General features: G+C 32.9%; 1 protein-coding gene across 1 annotated transcript; it reads left to right on the top strand.

The window, feature by feature from the left end:
• The first annotated feature begins 21 nt into the window (after positions 1-21).
• LOC148626893 (dynamin-1-like protein) lies at positions 22-23,210 on the top strand. The gene is made up of 16 exons (XM_088556969.1): positions 22-227; positions 3,897-4,047; positions 4,713-4,834; positions 9,486-9,735; positions 10,656-10,804; positions 10,939-11,043; positions 11,256-11,369; positions 12,138-12,229; positions 12,551-12,671; positions 15,435-15,581; positions 15,733-15,825; positions 16,264-16,431; positions 17,041-17,217; positions 18,443-18,503; positions 19,768-19,979; positions 20,542-23,210. The coding sequence occupies exons 1-16, from the start codon at positions 126-128 to the stop codon at positions 20,596-20,598; spliced, it is 2,121 nt and encodes a 706-aa protein (XP_088413095.1). The 5' UTR covers positions 22-125; the 3' UTR covers positions 20,599-23,210.
• Positions 23,211-24,966: the final 1,756 nt, after the last annotated feature.

The following is a 24,966-nucleotide window of genomic DNA, read 5'->3' as shown; positions in this document are numbered from 1 at the left end:
TATCGCTCTTTTCATCATTTCGTTTGACCCGGAAATAATTTGACCTGCGGTTAATTTGCCGAAAGCGAAACAAATGTCCTGAAAGGTTCAATTGACATTCAAAATAAGAAAGTAGCCTCCCGATCATGGAAGGGCTTATTCCAGTCATAAACAAACTCCAAGATGTTTTCAACACAGTCGGGGCCGAAACTATTCTGCTCCCTCAAATTGTGGTCATAGGAAATCAGGTTATTAAAATGTTCTTTTTCACTAAAGTCTGAAGTCAGTAAAGAAATAAGTCTAAATTATACTTCTTATAGAGAAATGTTTTTTCTATTATCCACTAATCAGTATGATGAATGCTAAAGAAAGACTAACATTTTTTTGTTTAATATATACACTGTTCTAAAATACCGTTCAGTCTTCCAGGGCCCTGTGCAGGTCCGGGTGTTAATAGAATAGGCCTGCAGCAGCGCTAAGCTTGTTGTAAAAGGCGACTAAATAGTGCTCAGAACCCTAGCCGGGGGTTAGGGCGCTCTGCCCACAGAGTAACTGGGATGTGTGCCCCAGGTGGTGGAATGGGGTACCCCTGGCGTGTTACATGCTGGGGTTGACAGGCTATAATGCGGAAAACCTGACCGCAAACCATAGTGGTGCACCGTGTTGGGAAAGATGCCACGTTCCTCGCATGTTAAAGAACCCTACTGTGGTATTCTCATGGAGTAGGAACCATAGGGCTCCGCCACAGGAGGCTAAATTGCCCGACCCTACCCACCTCTCGCTATTTCCAGTGGCAATCAAAATTTGTCGACCCCATTGTCCTTGTGTCCCATCCCTTTTTCATGTCATCATTTCATGTTCATTTAATCATCAATTTCATGTTCATCGTCTGAATATAGCTGAGATATTGCTGCTCGGACGTTAAACCCCAACAAACAAACAAACAAACTGTCTTCCAGGAGCTAGGGCATTGTGCAATCTAATTTGATATTGCATGGTAATGACTTCCCCGGTATGGTCAAAATTGTGCAACCCATACCTGTACTAGTTTTTCCCCATACCCAAATACTATTTTGTCAATTTCTTACAAGATATTTTCCAATTGAAAGTTGGTACATATTTACAAAATCAGGATATGATGGTTAGGCGAGCATTAATGATTTTTAAAATGTTTGTCGAAAAAATTGATTTTTTTTTCGATTTTCTCTTTTCAAGAGGTCTAAAATTTGTAACCTGAAATTCCCGTACCCAAAATAAAAGTGTGGTATTTTTGTTATCTGAACAATTTTAATGCATATTTGACATTAGAACATCATGACATTGTCAAAATTTTCATTGACAATAAATTAAAATCGCATCAGACTCTGTTTATGAGACTTTGTTTTTCATTCTGAATAAGATCGTATCCATTCTTTGCTGATGCGGGGATTGGCGCTAGATACGCCATGGAAATTCAAACTCCGTCACTTCTTTTTTTAAAACAATAGCAAATCTTTCAAAACTTCATCGAAAGTCTTAAAATGAAGTTTTAACCTCTTTATAATTTAGAAAACCGATCATACAAGAAATATTAGAAAAATATACATCATTTTCTTGATTAGAAATGAATTGAAATGGACTTTTCCCCATCTCATGCAATTTTCAGTCCTTAACATACTGTAAGAATGAATAATTTAGCAAGAGATCATTTGGATACGGGGAAAAGTTGATGCAGGTACTGGTATGGGTTAAGCATTTTAAACCCTACTGATTTCCCCTGCCAAAAACAGTAATTGTGGAGAAAAAGTACATTTAACTGTTCAAAGAACAGAATAGGATAAAATAAATTGTTAATACATTAAACCTTAACCTAGCATATGTCATTTCCTGATATGCTGTTAATTAGGAAAGGAAAGTTAGAGCTCTTCGATGTGATTCCAAAGAGGGGTAAATGATAGAAAAGTCCAATCCAAAATAGTAAAATGTGAAAAAATGTTGTCTTAGTATGATGTAAAAAAATGTTGTCTTAATAACAATTTACCTTTTGAAACTGGGAGATCCTATAATATTGATTGATCTAAGGTGTAGTGTTTATTCCTGACTGCACCCTTGTGGCATTGGCACATAAATGTTATCTATGGCACACAAAAAAATGGCATGTGGGCCTTGCAGAGGCACAGTATTTTTGTACATGAATATCTGAATTTGTGGATTTTTTGGGTCTGTGTCTGGACTCATTTCCTTTATTTTAAGGGCCAATGGCCTTGACTGTTTCATAGTATACAAGAGAAACAAAAGTCAAAGCTTCATTGGGTCAAAACGACTTGGTCGAACTGCAGCAGTGCCACAGGGGACACAAACGCTGTCCCATGACCATGCTGATGGTACCCAAAAAATCACAGTTGAGCTGACTGACTGAAAATAAACACAGCAGGCAAACCTGGAGAATTTCAAGTATAATGGAAAACTGAATGTCCATGGGACTTGCTGGGATATGATCCTGATAACAGACATAATCTAAGTGGACCTGCAAAATAAAAATGAATGACAATCAGAATGACATGATAAATAAACAAGATCCACAGAAGGCCATATGAGTGTCCGTCATTATCGTCATCATTAACAATTTTTCAAAACTCTTCTCCTCTGACATTACATGACTAATTGGAACCAAACTTAATATAAATGCTCCTTGGGGTATCCTGCATATAACTGATGTGGGTTTTTTTTTATCCATTGATAAACATGGCCGCCTATGCCGTTTAATAGAACATAGGGGTCAAACTAGTTTTTTTGCATATATCTTCACAACCATTAGGTTTAGCCAAATTCTGATAGGGTAATAGTGTTCAGCATGATCAGATCTATCTCTGGTCAAATTTTCATTTTAATCTGTTAAGCTATGCTGGTTGTCATTGCCCTTTTTTGACATTTTTTGCTAATTTTAATATTATTTCCTTAAAAAGTCTTCTCTCTCACTACTTGACCAATTGAAACCAGACTTGGTATGAATGTTTCTTGAGGTATCCTGCATAGAGATGATATTGGGATTTTTGATCTGATGAAAAACATGGCTGCCATTACTTAAAATAGAAGATAGGGGTCAGACAGTAGTTTTTTGCATATTTCTTTAAAACCATAAGGTTTAGCCAAATTCTGACTGGGTTATGTTCAGCATGGTGAGATTTATCTGTTATGCAATTTTGGAATTATTGTCCTTTTTTAATGTTTTTTTGCAGTCAATTCTGAATCATGAATATTGAATAAGTTGAAGACATTATCTTCAGAATAGGATAGACATTAGAATCTGTCGTGTTTACTTTCCCAACTACATGTACTTTATACAATAAATATACTGATGTCAAATGATTTATTGATTGAAAATTATCCCATTAGTGAAAGAAATGATAGTGTATCTCGTGACATGTTGACAGTAATGTGTCATTCATTCATTTGTCCACAGTCTTGAAAAAAGTCATTTACTCACTTAATGGCAATGTTAATACAGAACAAATTTGTTCATGGTGTCATAGTTTTCCTTTCCTCTTTCATCTACCCTGGACTTGACTCTTTATGAGCAACTCTGTGGATGTTTCTAGAAAAGCAGAGGACTCTTACCCTACCAGTGCACCTACATGTACTCCATGCTCCTAGTTTTTAGTGGAGTCTGAGTTGCTCATTTACTTTTGTTTCTTTGTACAGTGTGTTATTTTGGTTATTTCATGTTCTTTGTTGTGTGTGTGTGTGTGTATTTTCCCTGTCTAGTCTTTTGATAACTCTTAGTACATTATATGTATATCTTATTGCACACACCTTCCTCCTCCCCAAGCCCTGTTTTTAAAAACTGGCCACGTATACATGAATTTCCTTCATTCTAATAAATCCTGCTTTTTCATTACATAAATGTATATTTCAGTTATGAAGAAATTTTTTTTCAGAGTTCTGGTAAAAGTTCAGTAATAGAAGGTTTAGTTGGTAAAGATTTCTTACCTCGTGGAACAGGGATAGTAACCAGACGTCCTCTTATCCTTCAACTTATTCATGTCAGCAAAAATGACACAGAAACAAGGTTCCAGGAAGGTAGTGGAGGTATGACTAATAGTCCTTTAGTCAAATTATTGAATAATGGTCTGTTTGGTTTTACTTGACTCACGTTTGTTTTAATACAAGTAACATACACACTTTTTACCTGTCTAGTAGCTGATTGACTCTATCTGTCTGTCTGTCATATTTAGGCCATAGGGGGTATCTACATTGTGTAATCTGTCAATCTAAAAGTACTGTTCATGCAATAACTTAAATATTAGTTTGCAAATGTCTTTGATAAGCACCCTTAAAGCAGAGCTTCTTTTACCCTTAATTACTTTCAAATTTGTGCAATATTGTGTCAAAACCAGCTGTAGTGTCCATAACGAACTGTAAGTCCGATGTTTAAGTGTGTAAAAAAACTCACAATTATTTCTACATTTGCCCTCAACAGAGTTCAACATGCTACTCTCAGCAAAGCTCTTTATTTTAACTTTTTGTTTGTTTGTTTACATATTGAAGGTAATGTGCTGACAAAAATGTAGCAGTGATGCAGGTCCACACTTGTATGGGTCTGGTAAAAATATATTTTAGAATGTGATCAGATGTATTGTTATCTATTGTTTTTGGTCTCTTCATATCAGAATTCTTGAAAATCAGAAAAAGGGTAAATGTATGTATCACATACTTTTAATACGGCAGATTTTTGTTTCAATGTTACATTGTAGATGCCATCAAAGCGGAAGAGTGGGCCAAATTCCTTCATACAAAAAACAAGATCTACACAGACTTTAATGAAGTCAGACAAGAAATTGATAATGAAACAGACAGAATGAGCGGAACTAACAAGGTACATATGAATAAAAGGCATTTTAATTTGCAAAACGTTTTCCTAATTGATTTTTATTATTAGTTCACCTAGCTGTAGGCAACATGAGCTATTGCCATCACTTGACGTCCAGCGTCGTTAACAATTTTTCAAACATCTTCTCCTCTGAAACTACTGAATGAATTTGGATGAAACTTATCTTGATTGTTCCTAAGGGTATTCTGCACAAAATAAATATTTGGATTTTTGATCCCTTAAATTGGCTGTCATTACTAAATTTAGGAAATATGGGTCAGACAGCAGTTTTGCTTATATATCTCCTTAACTGTTAGGTTTAACTAAATTCTGAGAGTGTTTAGCATGATGGGATCTATTTATAGGCAGATTTGTATGAAAATCTGTTGATCCTTGTTGGAGTATTGCCAATGTTGCAATTTGTGAATTTTTTATTTGATCGGGCGACAAAAATAACCAGATTTTCTTGGTGCTTAGGTTTTGTATATTAAAATTGACAGGAAGTTTGTCAGCAGTGGGTATTCTCTTCAATTAAACAATTGTGTTGACACCTGGTCACAGTTAATTGACCATAACTGATTTACGACTGAAGCCAATCAAAGGTAATTAGACCAGGTGACCATGACTCACAATATTCTCATGGGAGGTGTCAATCAGATATAAACATGTAATTGAGCCAATCAAAACCCTCCTCATCTGGTCAAAGGTAAACAATTCATGACCGTGTGCACATGGCTACATACAAGCTTTACATTTCAGGGATTTGATACATCGCATCTATCCAAAAGAACTTGAGATAAAGGATACTACAGACACTGTGAAGTCAGCCTCATATCTTGACCTACACTTAGAAATCGATGGTAAAGGAAAACTATTGACCAAACTTTACGACAAACATGATGACTTTTCATTCAGAATTGTCAACTTTCCTTTCATCTGTGGCAACATCCCTTCAGCTCCTGCGTATGGAGTGTTCATATCACAACTCATACGTTATGCCAGAGCTTGCCGAAACTACACAGACTTTTTGTATCGCGCCAGAACTCTTAACAAATAGGCTTCTGGAACAGGGTTATGTTGCTACAAGATTGAAGTCATCACTACAGAAGTTTTATGGTCATTATCATGAACTCATGGATCGTTATGGTGTATCCATCAGCACCATGAAAACTGATTTATTCAACGGGTCATAGTTTTCCTTCCCTCATTTGTTTACCCTGGACTTGACTTTTTATGAGCAACTCGGCGGGTGTTTCTAGAAAAGCAGAGGATGCTTACCCTACCGGTGCACCTGGTCCATGCTCCCAGTTTTTAGTGGAGTTTGAGTTGCTCATTTACTTTTGTTACTTTGTATGTATGATTTTAGTTACTTTATGTTCTTGGTTGTGTATGTCTGTTTTCCATGTCTGGTCTTTGTCCCTGGATTACATTCTTTTGATTACTGCTATAACCCTGGTTCCCTTGATTACTCTTTACAACCCTGTTAAACCTTGTGAAACATTCAGAAACAGATATACCATATTAGAGAATAAATTAAATCCAATTAACAATGATTATCTCACCTTAAACACAATCAGTAAACAAATAGAATGGGGGATTCCAAAATCTAATTAAGGAAATATTGAAGGCATTAAGTCATATGCAGATATCAAGCAGCAATATAAGAGAACAAGACAGAATTAAAAAGAAACACAATTAATGGTTTATGGTAGTTTGCTAGAAACATTATCACTTGAAAAAAAAAAATCAAGTTTGTTGAACATTTATAAATAAAAAATCAAATTATATTTTATGATAAATGTAATTGGTCCACAAAGGAAAAAGGTCAGCATGTTTAAAATTCAGAGACTACATGTACATTAGCATAGTAATATGAAGTCCTTGATAGACATAAAACACCTGTTTCTGGAGTGGTACTTTATTATTTTGCATATGAAAAGTGATGGAAAGTAAAATGGTTTTAGATCCTGACTAAGACTAGAGCTAAAAACCTGCCTTATTCATGCATCAAGAGTGAATCTGTGGTACATGTATGTCATGAATTTTTGATGAATTGACAAAGATAACTTTTTTTGGCACCACTTTTGGCTCTAGTTTCTGAAAATTGGTGAAAAAAATGGCAGGTGGTCCCTGCTTCTCCTCAGAAGCTGCTGTACTGAACTCAATGAAAGTTGGTATGATTGTTTCTCAGGGTATCTTGCACAAAATGAATGTTTTAATTTTTTATCCCTCGAAAAACATTGCTGCTGTAACTAAATTTAGAACATAGGGGTCAGACAGCAGCTTTTTGCATATATCTCCAAAGCCTGCAGGTTTTACCAATTTTTGACAGGGTAATAGTGTTTAGTGTGATTAGATCTATCTGTGGTTAAAGTTTGGTAAAAATCTGTTTACCTATGTTTGTATTATTGCTCTTTTTGGATGTTTTTTGCTGTTTTTGATGTCATTACTTTCAAAAATCTTCTCAGAAAGTACTGAACAGAATTTAGGGTATCCTGATTAAAATAAATGTTTGGATTTTTGGTTCATGAAAAAACATGGCCGCTTTTACTGAAAATAGAACATAGGGGTCTAAATTCATTTATTTGCAAATAACTCAAAAACCGTTGAATTTAGCAAAATTCTGATGGACAGATTGTTCACCATCAGAAGATGAACTTTTGCTGAAATTTTCAAAATGATTTGTTGCCAATGTAGGAGTTATGGCCCTGAAACAGAGTTTTTTAATCTTTTTTCACCTGTATAACTTCGAAAATTGTCTTCTCTGAAACCATGTGACCAAATTAAATGAAAGTTGCATAATTGTTTTTAGGGTATCCTACACAAACTGATCATTAAAAAATTTTCATTGGTCAAAAAAACATGGCTGCTATTACTAGAGATAGATTATCGGGGTCAATATGCTTTTTTTTTCTTAACTATAGAAGAATAATGGAGATTAATGTCACTCATAAGATAAACATGATATTCTGAGTTGACCGACAGTTTTTAAATTTTTTTAAGTGGCCATTTGGGACCATTTTTATCAGTTGCTCAAATTCCAGTGATTCTTGTTTTCTGCAGGAAATATTGCCTTCTAAGTTGAATGGTGATAACAAAAGTTTGTTCTGGGTAGCCATTTTCTGGCTAATTTTTACACTTGCTTTCATTTCAAAACTGCATGTACTTGGTTTATTTTGTAAACATTGTCTCCTGAGTTGAATGTTGATGATGAAAATGTTGTATTATACAACTTGTGTAGTCATGGTTTAACTTCATTTTATGTTCTTTTTCAGAAAATTTATTCTGGGCAAATGCCCCCTCAGACCCGTTGGAATAATAGGGCATAGTGGTATCCCTGCCCAATTTTTTTTTCAAAGGTTCTAAAACACTTTGAAGGCATTTTGAACATTTTACTGTGCCTTGGGTACTCAAATGAACTTACAGCGTTCATCAATATATGCTTTTTTCCAGCAATTTTTTCGTCAAACATAATAACAAAGCATGATACCTTTACTTACTTAGTTTACAGGACATGGTTTGCCAGGTGAGCTTTTCAGGCTCTTCAGGGGCCTCTTGTTAGCTACATTTTGTAACTTCATGTGAAGAAGACCAATTGACGTGTTTATTTCAGGCTTGTATATCTATAACCTTACTTTGAAAACAGTTTTAATTAGTATGTGGTGATACTTTCACTATTTCTATAAATGGTTAGATGGGCAGGTTTATTTCCAGGATTTTGGAAACTGTAGTCACTTACGGTAGTATTTGCATCTGACACAAGATATTTCAGAATCATCTATTATTTACAGCACCGTGTAAAGACATTAAATAAAACTTAAATGTACATTGCTTATGAATAAAGTACATATTTTTTTCCACTATCGTACAAACATGTTTTCCAGAGAATCCAAATAGCATGTCTGAGATTCAATTGAAAAATAAACTCCCCAGCTTTTAAGAATCATCAAAAATAGAATTCCCTTTACACTCGTATACATAAATCAGGGACATAAATCCCTGTCATAGTTTTAAATATACATGTATTTGTCACCCTTTGTAGAAACACTAAAATACATTAAGCACAGTGTAGATATAGAACTGCCTTAACATGCACCAATGCTACATTGGACAGATATAAATAAATATTTTCAAATAGGTAAATGTTGTATTTCCCTATTGTTGCCTCATGAGATTCTATTTTTAGCACAATTTTCAAATGTGCTTTTGGGAACCAGACCGAGTTAATGACAAATTTATATCATTATTTTTCAGTTATATCTAGTATATATGTCTGAGGAATTCATTGATAGCATAAATGATATTTTCAAGATCGTTAATATTGCTGACATGCAACTACAAAATATAGTGACACTGGGGTGGTGTCAAAATTACCCACATTTGGTTTACACTCAAGTTTGATGTACGAAAATAAATGATGAATTACTTTTTATGTCTTTTTGATACAAAGTTAATGAGAAGTAAAGGAATTTTCCAAGCAGCAATTGTAATTGCCATTTGAACTTTCTTGAGTGGTCAGAGATCGACATTTTCTCCACATGCCTGATCAGTGTAATTGGCAAATTAGGTGATAGTTTACACAAAATTTTGACATCTGTTGAGAGTTGTAATTTGGTTGGGGTATTTGTATGAATTCATTATTTATGTTTCTTTGAAGGGTGTTTGTCCAGAACCAATCAGTTTGAAAGTATTTTCATCCAAAGTAGTAAATTTGACGTTGGTTGACCTACCTGGGTTGACTAAGGTACCAGTAGGTGACCAGCCAGAAGACATAGAAGATCAGATTATAGAGATGTGTATGAAGTACATTAGTAATCCTAACTCCATCATACTGGCTGTGACAGCGGCAAACACAGATATGGCTACATCAGAGTCGTTAAAACTTGCTAAAGATCTGGACCCTGATGGTAAGATATTGGGAATATGTAACCTGGATATTAAATGCTTGGCCTGCTTGATTATCTTAGTTAACCATTGGTATTAATTGGATGTTTTTTATTCATTTTTCTGTGCATACCGCTAAGTTCCTTTTGGTTGTGTAACTTGTTTTTCTTCTGATTTGGTGTTCCTGGCATTGTTTTGTGTACAAATTTCCTCTTGTTTGAACCTTTGGTATTGCTCTTTGTCTTCAGATTTGAAAGCATTATCAGCTCTAAAATTATTTTGACATTACTGTAAAACATGATGTTTTTGCTGCAGTTTTATTTTCGCTATTTTTGTGCCGAGATCCATAATGTGAAAATTAAACTGTCATGAATATTTTCTTCAAAGAACATCACAATACAATTTGATGAATAATTGCAAATTTAAACCTGCACGAAAGCAGATTTATAGCATAAGCCAATAAAAAAGACAGCGCAACATTTCCCGGTTTACAGTGTCATATGGAAAATAAACTCTCAGTAATCTTTACTTAAATATTTTGACTTATTTGTCATGTTTGTGGTTGCTTCCTTTGAAATTTGAAATTAAATGTCATCCATACAATGTATAACAAAATAAAGGCATTTAGACAACTTTTCTATTTAAATATTGACTATTATAACCCTGTAAGTAAAGTGTTTGAATAATATACTTGTAGGATTCACTGTGACCCTGAAGGAATGGAGGACTCCAAAGGGAGGAAATTCAATTTTATGTTTTAAAATTTATCTCCATTTGAAGCAAGGGGGTATTTTCTTTGTGAGCTTGCTCTGACTCAGTATTTCTAGTTTTAAAATATAGACTATAAATACTTATAGAATGGAAATAGGAGAGCTTAGGTATATCAATACTGTTATTTAAAACTTTTCAGTAATATTTAATTGTTTCTTTACATCATTTTTAGGACGAAGAACATTAGCTGTGATAACCAAACTAGATTTAATGGACCATGGAACAGATGCTATGGAGGTTTTATGTGGGCGTGTCATTCCTGTTAAACTGGGTATCATTGGTGTAGTCAATAGAAGTCAGGCTGATATCAATCATAGAAAGGTAAGTTCCCTTTGGTTTCTTTACTACCCCAAACTTTCAGGAGTCACTGTGTATTTCAGTCTGTCAGTCGGTCTATCTACCAGTAAATACCATTGAATAATAACTCCTTCATTCCTTCATGAAATTTATTTCAGGATATGAAAGATGCATTAACAGATGAGGCAGCATTTTTGCAAAGAAAATATCCATCAATCGCTAGTAGAAATGGTACACCATTTCTTGCAAAGACACTGAACAGGGTAAGTTATGAAGGTGTCTTAATTGTCCTTAGATAAATCATTGAAATTACATTATCCTAAATTCATAGTTTTTTTAACAAAAGATAAATAATTAGCATTAGCCTATGGTTTATATAGTATTCTTAGAACAGAAAACTTTTTTTTTAATCTGTGATTTTCTTGCTTCCAATGTTTTACTAGTACCTGGTTACTAAATGATTTGTTTATTTCAGTTGTTGATGCACCATATTAGGGACTGTTTACCTGATTTAAAGACCCGAGTTAATGTTTTAATAGCTCAGTTTCAGTCTCTGTTGAATTCATTTGGAGAACCAGTGGAAGATAAAGTGAGTTGTAGACTTATGTTTTGGGAGATTGTTTACAAGCATACAATGGCACACTATGCAGCCAGATACTAAAGAAGAACAAATACACTGAAATAATGGGCTCTGACCTTTTGTATAAGTCTGTTTTTTTTTGTTTTGTTTTCCAGTAAAGGAGACATCAAGGGAACCAGAATTTCAACTGTAATTAAAACGAATATAATCCAAGGATAACAACTAGAGAAAAAACACACACACACACATACAGCTAAGAACATAAAACAACCAAAATGATACACACAAATTGAATCAAAATTGAATGAGCAAGTTACTATTAATTTGATATTTGTTTTCAAAAAAGATTTGTATGATTATAAATAACCTTTTTTCATTGAAACTGACAAGGTCTTCTGGGCTCTTAAGAATGAACAAAAAAGGCAATTTTTAATAAAAATTTAGGAAAAGTAGTGAAGGGGGGACAAGGACCAAATTTTTTAAGCTGAAAAATATGAGATATTTTGTTGAATGGTCAATAAAAACTACATGTAATTATTAGCAGAATTTCCATTGTTCCTGGTTGTCCTGCGCCTGGGTATCAAAAGCTGAAAAAGACTATATTTATTTGACAATCATGAATTCCCATGATTTTACACATTTCCAGTTTTACTCCCAATGGGAAGTTTTATCAGCAGTACCCTGAATATCAAATTTATTTCAGTACCATAATTGCCAGCTTTTATGGCATATTTATTTCTTGTGTATACTTAAGTCAAGACTTCTTTCTCATTTCAGAGTCAGTTGTTGCTACAGATTATTACCAGATTTGCAGCTGCCTATTGCAGCACAATAGAGGGAACAGCCAAAAACATAGAAACTTCAGAATTGTAAGGTCATTTAGTTTCTGATTACAATTAATTTAATGATTTCTAATATATAATTTATTACTTTAAAAGTCTACAACATGCATTAATAAATCTTTATATTTTTTACTATTATTAGTTTGTGTAATATGTTAACAATCATATATGAATTGCTTGAAATTCATGTGAATTCCACATGAACTATCTTTCTTAATTTTGACAGTGACCTTGCAGTTGTGTCTTCACCAACAATAATTTAATGTGATCTTGGATGCAGACAAAAACTTCAAATTACCCATCTTGAAGCAAAAATTTTGACATGAAAACTTTATAATATTTAAACAGATGTGGAGGTGCCAGAATCTGTTATATTTTCCATGAAACCTTTGGGAAGACATTAGATTCTGTTGACCCTTTAGGAGGCCTTACTACTTTTGACATTTTAACAGCTATCAGAAATGCAACAGTAAGTAGAAGAAAACTTTACAACTCGGAAATATTAGCATATAGTTGTATGTAGTATATATTCTAAAAGTAGTAATTAAATTATTTATATTAAAAGGGAGATAATTTTAATTGTTATTTTTAACTATATAATATAATTATATTTTTTTTCTGATTTATCATTTGAAGAAGATAATTAATTTTTGAAAAATAGTTTCATTAGAGAAGTGTATACTTAGCTTAATATTAAAGATTATTTCAGTTTTTTAAATTTTAACTTGTGTTAAAAAAATCTTTATGTAGATTCAGAATTTCTGGGTGTAATAACCTCTTCAAATGGGTGCTTTCCTCATGTACCTAGATCTAAATTTTCCTCAAAACTTCTACAAAACAAGTTGAAGGAAAGAACATTTAATACATTTATACCTGTAATTAGATATCACAAGAAACAATTTATTCGATTTAGGTGAAGAGAAGTATTCAAATATTTTAAAGCAAAATTCAAACTAATATATCTTCTTAGTAATGAAGACACAAATTTTTAACAGCAGCTATTACAGTGTTCTAGGATTACCACCATTTCCCATTACCTGTGGAAAGTACTTTTTAGGGCCGTTTTGTGGCCTTTATAACCAGGGTTTTTTTCCAGGGTTTTGAAAGCTTTAGTCACTTTTGCACGAGAAAATGAGTACCATTTTCAGGGATCTCCATGGATCAAAATGAACACACGGCTCACTCTCTGGTTGGACATTCATAGTTTTCATTGTGGTGCATGTCCTTTCATGCAAAAAATAACTTGCCAAAAATGTATGATAAGGTTGAATGTGACATACGTAATAGCAAAAGCTACAACATAGAAACCAACAATGGTATTTTTATTTATTTTTTTTAAGTGCGGTAGTATTTGCATCTAACATAAGATATTTTAGAATCATCTGTTATTTACAGCACTGTGTACAAACATGAAATAGAACTTAAATGTACATGTACATTGCATATGAATAAAGCACATAATTTTCTTCCATTGTTATGCAAGCATGTTTTCCAGAGAATCCAAATAGCAGGCCTGAGATATAATTAAATAGAAACTCCCCAGCTTTTAAGAATAATCAAACAAGAAATCCCTTTAGAATCTTAATCTTATACACCCCTGGCATAATTGTAAATGTATTTCATATAATAAAAAAATGCTGTTTTCTCCATTGCCATCCTTGTAGAAACACAGAATTACATCTAGCACAACTGCCTTAACATGCACCAGTACTACATTGGACAGATATAAATATTTTCAAATAGGTATTTCCCAATTGTTACCTCATGAGATTCTATTTTTAGCAAAATTTTCAAATGTACATTTGGGATCCAGACTGAGTTGATTATAAATTTATGTCATTATTTTTTCAGGAAATAAATTTACTATTGGTCCCACAGGATTTCATTGATAGCATAAATGATATTTTCAAGATCATAAAAAGATCGTGAAAAATGTAGTGACACGGTAGGGACAAAATTGCCCACATTTTGTTTAAACTCAAGTTTGATGTACAAAAATAAATGATGAATACTTTTTTATGTCATTTTGACACAAAGTTAATGAGTAATAAAGGAATTTTCCCAGCAACAATCCTTACTGGCATTTGAACTTGCATGGTTGAGCGGTCAAGAGATCGACATTTACTCCACGTGCATGATTAGTGTAATTGGCAAATTAGGTGATTGTTTACACAAAATTTTGACACCTGTTGAGAGTTGTAATTAGGTTGGGGGTAATAAAATTGTCACTTTTGCCACTTGAATAAATGTTGGGCTTATAGCTCTTTAATGTAATGAGATTTCAAGTGACTAGATAATTTTTGTCAATTTGAAAAGTCTTTTGTCATTGACGAAAAATGACAAGTGCTATAAAAATCACTGTCTTAACTCATGACCTCTTGTTCAAGTGGTCAAGTGCTTTATTTTTTTTTTTATCAAACTCTGTTTAAAATAGCCTCATTTCAAAGCACATTCACTCTGCTTGCATAAGAAATCAAATTGTGGTTTACAAAGTGAAAAATAAAATTGCCAGAACCAAAAAAAAAGGAAAACAGCCCATGACCATATATACAGTTCCTGCATGGTAAGAGTGAATTGAGGTTATGTAGAGTTCTGCTGCATTAATGTACAGTCTGTAACAGAGCTATGAACAGGATGCCAAAACATTCCTTTAATGTAATTTTTCATAAAATTAGGCCCTGTGCAGGTCCGGGTGTTAAAAGAATAGGCCTGCAGCAGCGCTAAGCTTGTCATATAAGGCGATGAAATAGTGCTCAGAAACCTAGCCGGGGGCTAGGCGCTCTGCCCACAGAGCAACTGGGATGTGTGCCCCAGGTGGTGGAATGGGGTACCCCTGGCGTGTTGCATGCTGGGGTTGTCAGGCTATAATACGGAAAACCTGACCGCAAACCATAGTGGTGCACTGTGTTGGGAAAGATGCCATGTTCCTCGCACGTTAAAGAACCCTGCTGTGGTATTCGATAGGAGTAGAAACCTTTGCGCTCAGCCACAGGAGGCTAAATTGCCCAACCTTACCCACCCACCCTTTTTCCAGTGGCAATCAAAATTTGTCGACCCTATTATCCTTGTGACCCATCCTTTTTTTCTTCATTTCATGTTCATTTTATCATCCATTTCATGTTCATCTTCTGAATATAGCTGAAATATTGCTGCTCGGACATTAAACCCCAACAAACAAACAAACATAAAATTAGGTTAGGCTTTTACTGCATTAGATTACTCAACATTGCAGGGTCCACGACCAGCTTTATTTGTACCAGAAGTTTCATTTGAGTTACTAGTTAAACGACAGATGAGACGATTAGAAGAACCAAGCTTACGATGTGTAGAATTAGTCCATGAAGAAATGCAGAGAATTATTCAACATTGTGGAACACAGGTAATGAAATTATGAACAAAATATTGTAGAATTTCAAATAAAGGAATGTTTTAGTTAAAACTATATTTGAAGAGTTTGTAAGCATCCTTACAGAATTCAAGTACAGTGTATAAGAAATATGGCACAACAATTATTGATTTTATAATTTCAGCAAGAGATGTTGAGATTTCCAAAATTACATGAGAAGATATTAGATGTGGTCACAAACCTCCTTCGAAGAAGATTACCACCAACAAATACAATGGTCAGTAACATATGATGGGGAAACAAATTTCAATTCAATTATAGAAAAATGAAAGATTTTTTTTGTTGTCAACAAAATAATGGTGGTTTTTCCAGCTTTCTAGTTTTTACCTTCATATTGCCATTTGTAATATGGAATTTTCTTTGGATTATTCCTTTTAACTTTTGCATTGATTTTATCAGTCCAGTAATTTTGTTATTAACTTTCAATTTCCTTATATATTATGGTTGAATTGTATTTTGAGGTACCAATAAATAGAATGAGGTAAATATACTTTGTGGATTGACTTTGTTTTGTAAAGATACTTCTGTCAAGTCAAGTAGAAAAGACATTCAATTTAGTGAATAATTATTTTAAGTAATCATTGTTGATTACATTCTGTTTTGTACAGAAGTATTAACAGAAGTTACCGGTATATCTTATTTTCCCCTTTTTTAGGTAGAAAATTTAATGTCAATTGAATTAGCTTATATTAATACCAAACATCCTGACTTCCATGAGGCTCATCTGATACACAAGGCACTATCTGAAGGCAACAATCTGGGTCACTCATTGGAACATAAACATATAGAGCATCACAAAACACTGGAATCTAAATCTAAACCAGTAAGTTCTCAGATTAATACTTGTAAGTTTTGGTTGCAGTGAATTTTCTTTTTGCTTACATTCCGTATTTAATCAGGTTTACAGCTTAGTAATGTGAAAGTACTTTAATTTGTGGATACCAATTTTTGTGGATGAAACACAAGTTTGGATTCTTGAATTTGTGGTTTTGAGGTTTTCACTATTCACATCAGTGAGATTCTCCTTTTTGTTGAGAACCAAAGTTTCGTGGTTTAGCCTACCCATGAAAACCACGAAAATTGATACCCCATGAGTTAAAGTACTATCACAGTACTAAGTTGTTATTTCTCAGTAATGATATGACTAACAATGTTAAATGTCTTGATGATCCAAAAGAAATTTCGGCATCATTCAAATGTACGTGCATAAAGAAGATATTTAAATCATGTCTGCGATTTGAGACTGTTCTGTTAAACAACTTTAGCATGGTGTAAGTTCACTGGAATGGATGGTGTTCTTTTTGTGAGCTTTCTCACAATAGTTTTAGCTGAAAGAAAACAGTTCAATGTTTAATATCAGATAGTTAAGCTAGCTCATATCCATACTGCATTAGTGCATGTACACATCCATGGGTTTATACCATAATTTCAGAATGTTACCTTGCATGACACATTGACAACAAAGTCCTGGAAGCTGAGTAATTTTGTTGGAGGTGGTAAACCTGGGGATACGGATTCTGAACAGGGATCTAAACCAGGAAGTGCTTCCAGTAGTGTTGTAGGTTCACCTGCTCATTCTAGGAAAGGCATTAACCTGTTAGATAATGTGGTAAGATACTGAACCAAGTAAACTAGGAAAGGCATTAACCTGTGAGATAATGTGGTAAGATACTGAACCAAGGAAACTAGGAAAGGCATTATTTTGTGAGATATTGTGGTAAGATACTGAACCAAGTAAACTAGGAAAGGCATTAACCTGTGAGATAATGTGGTAAGATACTGAATCAAGCAAACTAGGAAAGGCATTATTTTGTGAGATATTGTGGTAAGATACTGAACCAAGGAAACTAGGAAAGGCATTATTTTGTGAGATATTGTGGTAAGGTACTGAACCAAGTAAACTAGGAAAGGCATTAACCTGTGCGATAATGTGGTAAGATACTGAACCAAGTAAACTAGGAAAGGCATTAACCTGTGAGATAATGTGGTAAGATACTGAATCAAGCAAACTAGGAAAGGCATTATTTTGTGAGATATTGTGGTAAGACATTGAACCAAGGAAACTAGGAAAGGCATTATTTTGTGAGATATTGTGGTAAGATACTGAACCAAGTAAACTAGGAAAGGCATTAACCTGTGCGATAATGTGGTAAGATACTGAACCAAGTAAACTAGGAAAGGCATTAACCTGTGAGATATTGTGGTAAGATACTGAACCAAGCAAACTAGGAAAGGCATTAACCTGTTAGATAATGGGGTAAGGTACTGAACCAAGCAAACATTGGTTGATCAAGAACATGAAATCAAAATAATGTGAACATATGTAGAAACATAAGGAATAAGCAACCCAGACTCTAGAGACTCCCAAGACACTGAATTAAGAAATTGTTAAGGTAAGATAATGGACATAAATTGTTAGACTGTGATAAACCAGATGATAAACTGGAGTTGATTCTTTTAAGAATTGAAATTTTGTGCTGTTTTCAACATTTGATGTGCATACTTTGCTTGATGTCATTGATGTTTTTGTGATCTTGCTCACATTATTTCTAGTTATGTTTAGTTTGTCTACATACTCATTTATCCAAAGGTTACACATTGATCCTTTAAAGTCATGATTCATAACTGTCTTTTTATGCATATGAAAAAACATAGCAGTAATGCCAAAATAAATGAAAAAAAAATTATCTGATTCTTCTAATGGAAACAAAAAGTGTATTTTTAGCTTATTTTCTGTTGGACATCTGTAACTATAAAAACAGAATTTATTTAGTATTTAAGGGCAAAAACTATCATAGAAAAGGCCTAAAAGGATTTAATTATGCATCTTGTAGCCAAACCAATCTTCATCGAGGAAACTTTCATCAAGAGAACAAAGAGACTGTGATGTAATAGGTAAGGATATATTTAGAGAGTGATGTAATAGGTAAGATATATTTAGACTGTGATGTAATGGGTAAGGATATATTTTGAATTGATAAACTGGAAAGAATTAAAAACATATTTGATGTAACAAAATTGCCTTTTAGAGGAGAAAAAAAAATTTGGTTGTATAATAGTATGGTGATGTCATTGTCATTGTCTATAGTCACTTTTTCATGCAAAAACTTAAATATTGGTCAATTCTTATAAAATTTCATAACAAGGATTCAAACCTTAAAAGGACGGTTGGTATTGATTTTTGGGGTTATGGCCCCAACCATTTTAGAATTTGGAGCCAAAAACAAGTATTTCATAGAATTTAACTATACAACTCCAAGTAAAAGCATAGGAATGTTAATGATGTTGCTCCACAATATTCTCCACCACAATGGTCAGACTTGTATTGATTTTGGGGTTAAGACTTGGACTTGTTTAGAATTAAGGGGCTGAAAAGGGGGTCAGAAACATGCATTTTCCTGATAACCAGACAATAACATAACTATTAGAGAATGGATTGCTTTAAATTGTATAACAAGGTGCCACAACACCAAGGGAAGGCAGGGAATAATTTTGAGGGTTAAGACTTGGACTTGTTTTGAATTGAGGGCCAATAAGGTGCTTAAAACAAACATTTGCCTTATGTTGGGACAATAACTTCAGTAAAAATGAATGGACCTCATATAAGTTTTACATCAAGGTGCAATAAAAGGAAGACTGGTATTGATTTTGGGGGGGGGTGTGACTTAAGCCATGCAAGAATAAGGGCCACAAAGGGGTCGTAAAAAAAGGTGTTTTTTTTAATTCTGGATAATGATTTGAGTAAAAGGGATGAATGGCTTTGAAATTGTACCATGAGTGCCATACTCCAAAGGAAGGTTTGGATTGATTTTTGAGGTTTCACTTCAACCATTTAGTATTAAGTGACCTAAAAGTGTCTGCTTCAGTTCTCATCAAATTTTTATCCCGTGTCAAATGTCTGATCTTAATCAAAATTCAAAGTTGTTTCAAGTCCATACTAGCCGAAACTGCTTAGGGTTGGACCTCTGTTGTCATATTAAGCTGTGCACCGTGAAGCATTTTATTTACTTGTAGTTTGATGTTTTTTATTCATATTTAAGTAGATATCAGGAATCTGCTTAGGAGTTCTGAGTATGTGTCGTCTTTAAAAGCTATTTAAATAAAAAAGAATATCACAAAATGGTTGAATATTTAAAATGTGATTATTTTATAATTACAGAGCGATTAATTAACAGCTATTTCCTGATTGTAAAAAAGAATATACAAGATAATGTACCAAAAGCAATAATGCATTTCTTGGTGAACTATGTAAAAGACAATTTACAAAGTGAATTAGTGAGTCAGTTGTATAAAAAGGAAGAAATAGACTATTTGTTGGAGGAATCTGAACATATGGCTGCCAGGAGGAAGGAGGCTCAAGAAATGACACAGGTATTAATATGGAGTTCTCAAAGCTTTTTAAAAGGAATGGGTAATCAGGATGAAAAGGGCACATCTAATGGGGGAAAATTAACAGAAGCCCATCAAAAAGGTCAGAGCACACAAGTCCACCCATAACCATTTCTAATGAACATTATTACTGCACTTCCATTATACAAGTATGAACTGCCAGTAGAATTAAGTAAAATAAGAATTAGAAAAAAATAAAGCAGTACATCTAGAGACAACAAAACAAAAATAAAACAGTACATCTAGAGACAACAAAACAAAAATAAAACAGTACATCTAGAGACAACAAAACAAAAACAAAACAGTACATCTAGAGACAACAAAACAAAAACAAAACGGTACATCTAGAGACAACAAAACAAAAACTAACTATATATGACTAAGAAAATTAAGATAAACAGTAAGAAGCTATAAATGAACTCAGCTTCATAATCAAGTTGTACTGGTTGTTTGTGATATTCTGATTCTGTTCAGAATTAATTGTATCATTTTTAACCAGAAACTAAGAAAGAGAAATAATACAACTATTTTGTTTTACTCTAAGGCATTACAAAGAGCAAGCCATATTATTGGTGAAATAAGAGAAACTCATTTATGGTGAAGATAGTGATATACTTACTAGACCATAGAAGATATGCAAGGATTACAGCAAGTCAGAAGGGTCCACATAAATGTTTGATGTCTGTGTTAATGTAATGAAGATTTACTGCTAAAATAATAGCTGGTGTTATTCTTAGGTGTTGTCATGATTCATCAACTTGTTTTTTGAACTGTTATTTTTTTTAGTGTATCATATAAAAAGCTTTGTTCCATTGAAGGATTAGGAATTTAAAAACAGTCCCATTATTAAAACTTTTAAACCTTTCATTTAAAGTAGAGATCCTTATTGAGCAACCTATAGATGCATTTTCATCTTTTCATGGAACAAGCGTTAGATTTAAAATATTTTGATGTTTGCTGAAGTTATATGAGCAGTAGTACAGTTGTGTACAAGCTAATGATTGGTTGCTTTAAATGGAATTGAAAAAAATATTTTTGGTCTCTTAACTGTGTTTTTTATTATGAAATTGGAAATGTTTGATAATTTTTTTATACGATTTCTTGCTAGTCCCTTGCTGTGGCAGTTAAATTATACATGTCATCATTTAATGAAAGATCAAACAATTATGCTACTAGTACATGTATATATTTTTATTCAAAATTGGTGAAGTAATTAGTTTATAAGTGCTATGAGACCAGTGCAATATAATGGGTAACTATATATCTACATATTTTAGTAATTTACTTTTAAGTCTATTTAAAACATATTTCAGTATTCTGAAAATATAATTTTACTGTGTCTGGTATAATGTTTGCCGGAGTATAGTTGTACAGTAGTAGTATAGCATAAGACAATGATTGCTGCATAATAAGTTACCTAACAAGTGATTGCACAGATTGTAACGAGAACAATGACTAAACATTTTTTGTGTAAGTTGAAAAAAAAAAAGAAAAGTGATAAGATTTTGCAAAAGTTACGGTACATCTATTCCATATGGAGTACAGTGGTAAACTGAGGGTAAACATGTTTAACTTCTGAAAGAGTTGAAGATTTTTCAGTTCATCATTTTGAACAGTATCAGTACTTAGTTACTTTGTAAATACTAAACTTAAAGGTTCTGTTTAGAGCTTCTGTTATGGACAGCAAATATGATGAATTTATATTACATTTGATTAGACATTAGAGGTGATTCTGATTTGAGATGGCCACCTTCCAGGTAATTTTAACTCAGTTACTTGATTTAAAAAAAACCATTCAACAAGAATACATACTGATAGTAATTGGTTTATCAATATCATTGGAATTTAACATGTATCTCCTGGTATTATAACTAAGTGTTACTTTTAAAATTTGTTGAGGATAAAAAAAGGTTATTTACATGAATATTAAAATAGTTTTGTTTTTTGGAGAAAAAAAAATGTTATGAACTTTGAAGCAGTAATTAATTTAATAATACTCCCTCTTGTTGGGTGATTGTGCATTAAAGTTTATTACAAACTATTCTTATTTATTCAAGAAATATAACTGATTATTAAACATTAGATGTCATTACAACTTTATGTTTTTCTTGCTTATTTTTCCATTTTGTTTGAAGTGGCTTTAATATGCTTTCACTGTATTTAATAATTTTTAATATATACATAACATACACAAGGATATTTGGGTTTTCAGTAATATAACATACAATTTCATCCATTCAGAAAACTCCCCATTAGTGATTCATAATGGACAAATCCAGTATTATCCTCATGCCAAGCCTATAGCCTCATTACTTGACAATCTTTGTAGTTTGTGTTTATCAACTGTACATCTATCATATATACTGTTTTAGAAAAAAAAATCTCTTGAGTAAATTTGGCAAAGCTCTGAAATGTTTTCTCATCAAATTGTTATTATATTAAATTCATATTTGGGTTAATGTAAACAAAAAATTATTGCTAATTTCTTCACATACAAATATCTAACTGACTGTGGTGATTTCTTGTGTGAATATAGAAACGATAATTATACCTTCTAACATTAATTACATATTATGACAATAGAAGAAGTTTTGCTCTAACATGCTATGTGATTACCATTGTACAAATGACAGCTGTTGTTGTCTGGTATGTATAACCTAGATCTATTCATTGATTCATTAGAGATTCATACATCATCCATATGTCACAGGGTGTTTTAATAGCTTTATCACTTATTGTTTTTTACTTGTTAATTAATTATTAGTTTGGGAACTTATTTATTAATTCTTTCAAATGAAATAAAGATATTTAATTGGTATTTTCTGTAGTCAAAAGTTAGAATTTTACTTTTTCCTTAAGATAAATAAAAGGGGAAAATGGAAATATTTCTTACAATGAAGACTTGGATGATATTGATGTGAAAATAAACTTCTAATAACATACTTCTCATGATGTCAAGAGTGATTCTTTTACTTTAACCAATGTATTTAGTACTCAATTATATGCTCTCAGGAGAATGTGTAAAATCAGTGATTGTCTCACTGTTATTCTGATTATTTTACAGGTAAATTATCTTGATTTGTCTACTAAGAATACATTTTTGTCATATTATCCAATCAATTGTGATGTTACATCTAATATTTGATAGAACCTTTATGTGTACAAAATACTATGAAGTACAACATAACAATAAAACAGTAATTCCAGCACTAAGTTTTCTTTGATTCTGGTGATAAATGTTAGCACCATGAAAAAAAAAAGCCAAGTTACGAAAACTAAATGAAACCTTTGGTGTGACAATTCTTCAAACATCCATGTATTTAAATGTATACTTTCATTTAGAGCAGTCATAATGCATTTACCTGATATGTACAAGTAATATATGGTTACTGGCTGAATGTAAATTTTATTATGACTTCATAAATGTTTGAAGTTACCAGGATGTCACTCTCTTTGTTTATTTAGCATAAAACTATTTAAAAATTTTGCTGCAGTACTAAGATAAGAACAATACCCTGACCTAAAAATAATTGATGTACAAATTCAGCTTCCATTGATTAAAACGCTTGGCATATCGTCATATTTTCCACCATTCTTACAAGGCTGTTAAGCCTTTTCAGAACACAAAAGCATAAGATCTTGCGAAGGTTCAAAATATCAAAAAGCAAAAAATGTGGCACACAGGAAAATTCCACCAATCCAGCTTCAAACTGCATGAGTCTCATACAGTTATGGTATTCATGAGAGTTAGCATACTGAACCTTGAACAGTTGGGGCATGTATGAACTCATTATTCAAGCTTGATACAGCTCTGAAGTTTAATTGCAATTGAATATTCAATACAGAAAAAAAAATTGACCTGAATCGCTTTGACCCCTTATTCCTGAATAAGACCAACCCCAGTTACTTTTGTGTTATAACACTATGTAGTACAATTTCAAAGAGATCCATTCATAATTGCTGAAGTTATTATCTGGACATTATTAAAATGCTACTTTTGGCTCCAAATTCTTAAGGGGACAACCATTTCATTCTGCATTCAACAGCTGGGTATGAGGAGCCTTAGAGGAAGCACTTATGGAAACAGATTGACTATGAAATGTCTAAGAAGTAATCAATGATATGCATGTTATGAACACATGGTTGAGTACCTTCTTTACTGTCCTATTGCATTTTTACACTAAAATGTGACATCTGGTTTTAAAAAAGAACTAAACCAAATGTACAGAGTAAGGTATTACTAAGTATTAGGAATTCATTATTGAATTTTGACAAACTCTACTGAAGCAGTCCCTTATCCATATAAAATGTATAGAATAACTCGTCTTTAGCATGGTCAAATAACAGTAATGTGAAACAAGCAACAATATTGTATTAAATTTATGGCATCAATACTAGTAAATGAAGACATCATATGCTGTACACCAAAAACCAATTTACAGTATTATTTACCATTCAATCAATGACTTCTTTTGTGGTAGTTACAAAGTACAAATAGTATTTTAAACAGTAGTCACAAGGTTATTACAGAATCAGATTGGCAAATAGAAAAAAAATATGGCTTTTGTAAGTTTTACAATCAGTTTTCTAAGTTCATTGATGAAATTCAATTTCTGATGAATATTCAAGAAAATGATGACAATGTCAACTTAAATATCCACACAGAAGTCAAACAATATAAACCATAAGATACCAACTCATAACATCAATAATATTTATTGTCATATCTGGACATTATGAAAATGCTTACTTTTGGCTTAAAATTCTTGAGGGGACAACCATTTTATTCTGAGGGAGGGGGAGGGGCTAGCATATCTTGTGGGGTCAGAATATCTTTTTTGAATTTTTGGGGGTCAGAAAATTTATTTCCATCCACATCAGGGCAATATAATCTATTTCCATATCTATATTCACTGAATGAAGTATCTGGTATGAAAGAAAAATATAATTTTCAATAAGGTGTAGGCCA

Source organism: Perna viridis, chromosome 1 (assembly GCF_037379345.1).
Source record: "Perna viridis isolate PV_CMFRI_1.1 ecotype Kerala chromosome 1, ASM3737934v1, whole genome shotgun sequence".
Classification (NCBI taxonomy): domain Eukaryota; kingdom Metazoa; phylum Mollusca; class Bivalvia; order Mytilida; family Mytilidae; genus Perna; species Perna viridis.
This window is presented reverse-complemented; position numbering and strand designations above follow the sequence as displayed.

Coding starts and splice junctions, on each gene's coding strand:
- LOC148626893 (XM_088556969.1), top strand. CDS start 126: ATGGAAGGGCTTATTCCAGTCATAAACAAACTCCAAGATGTTTTCAAC. Junction 9,736..10,655: donor TAAAGATCTGGACCCTGATG/GTAAGATATTGG, acceptor CATCATTTTTAG/GACGAAGAACATTAGCTGTG. Junction 11,044..11,255: donor TTGCAAAGACACTGAACAGG/GTAAGTTATGAA, acceptor TGTTTATTTCAG/TTGTTGATGCACCATATTAG.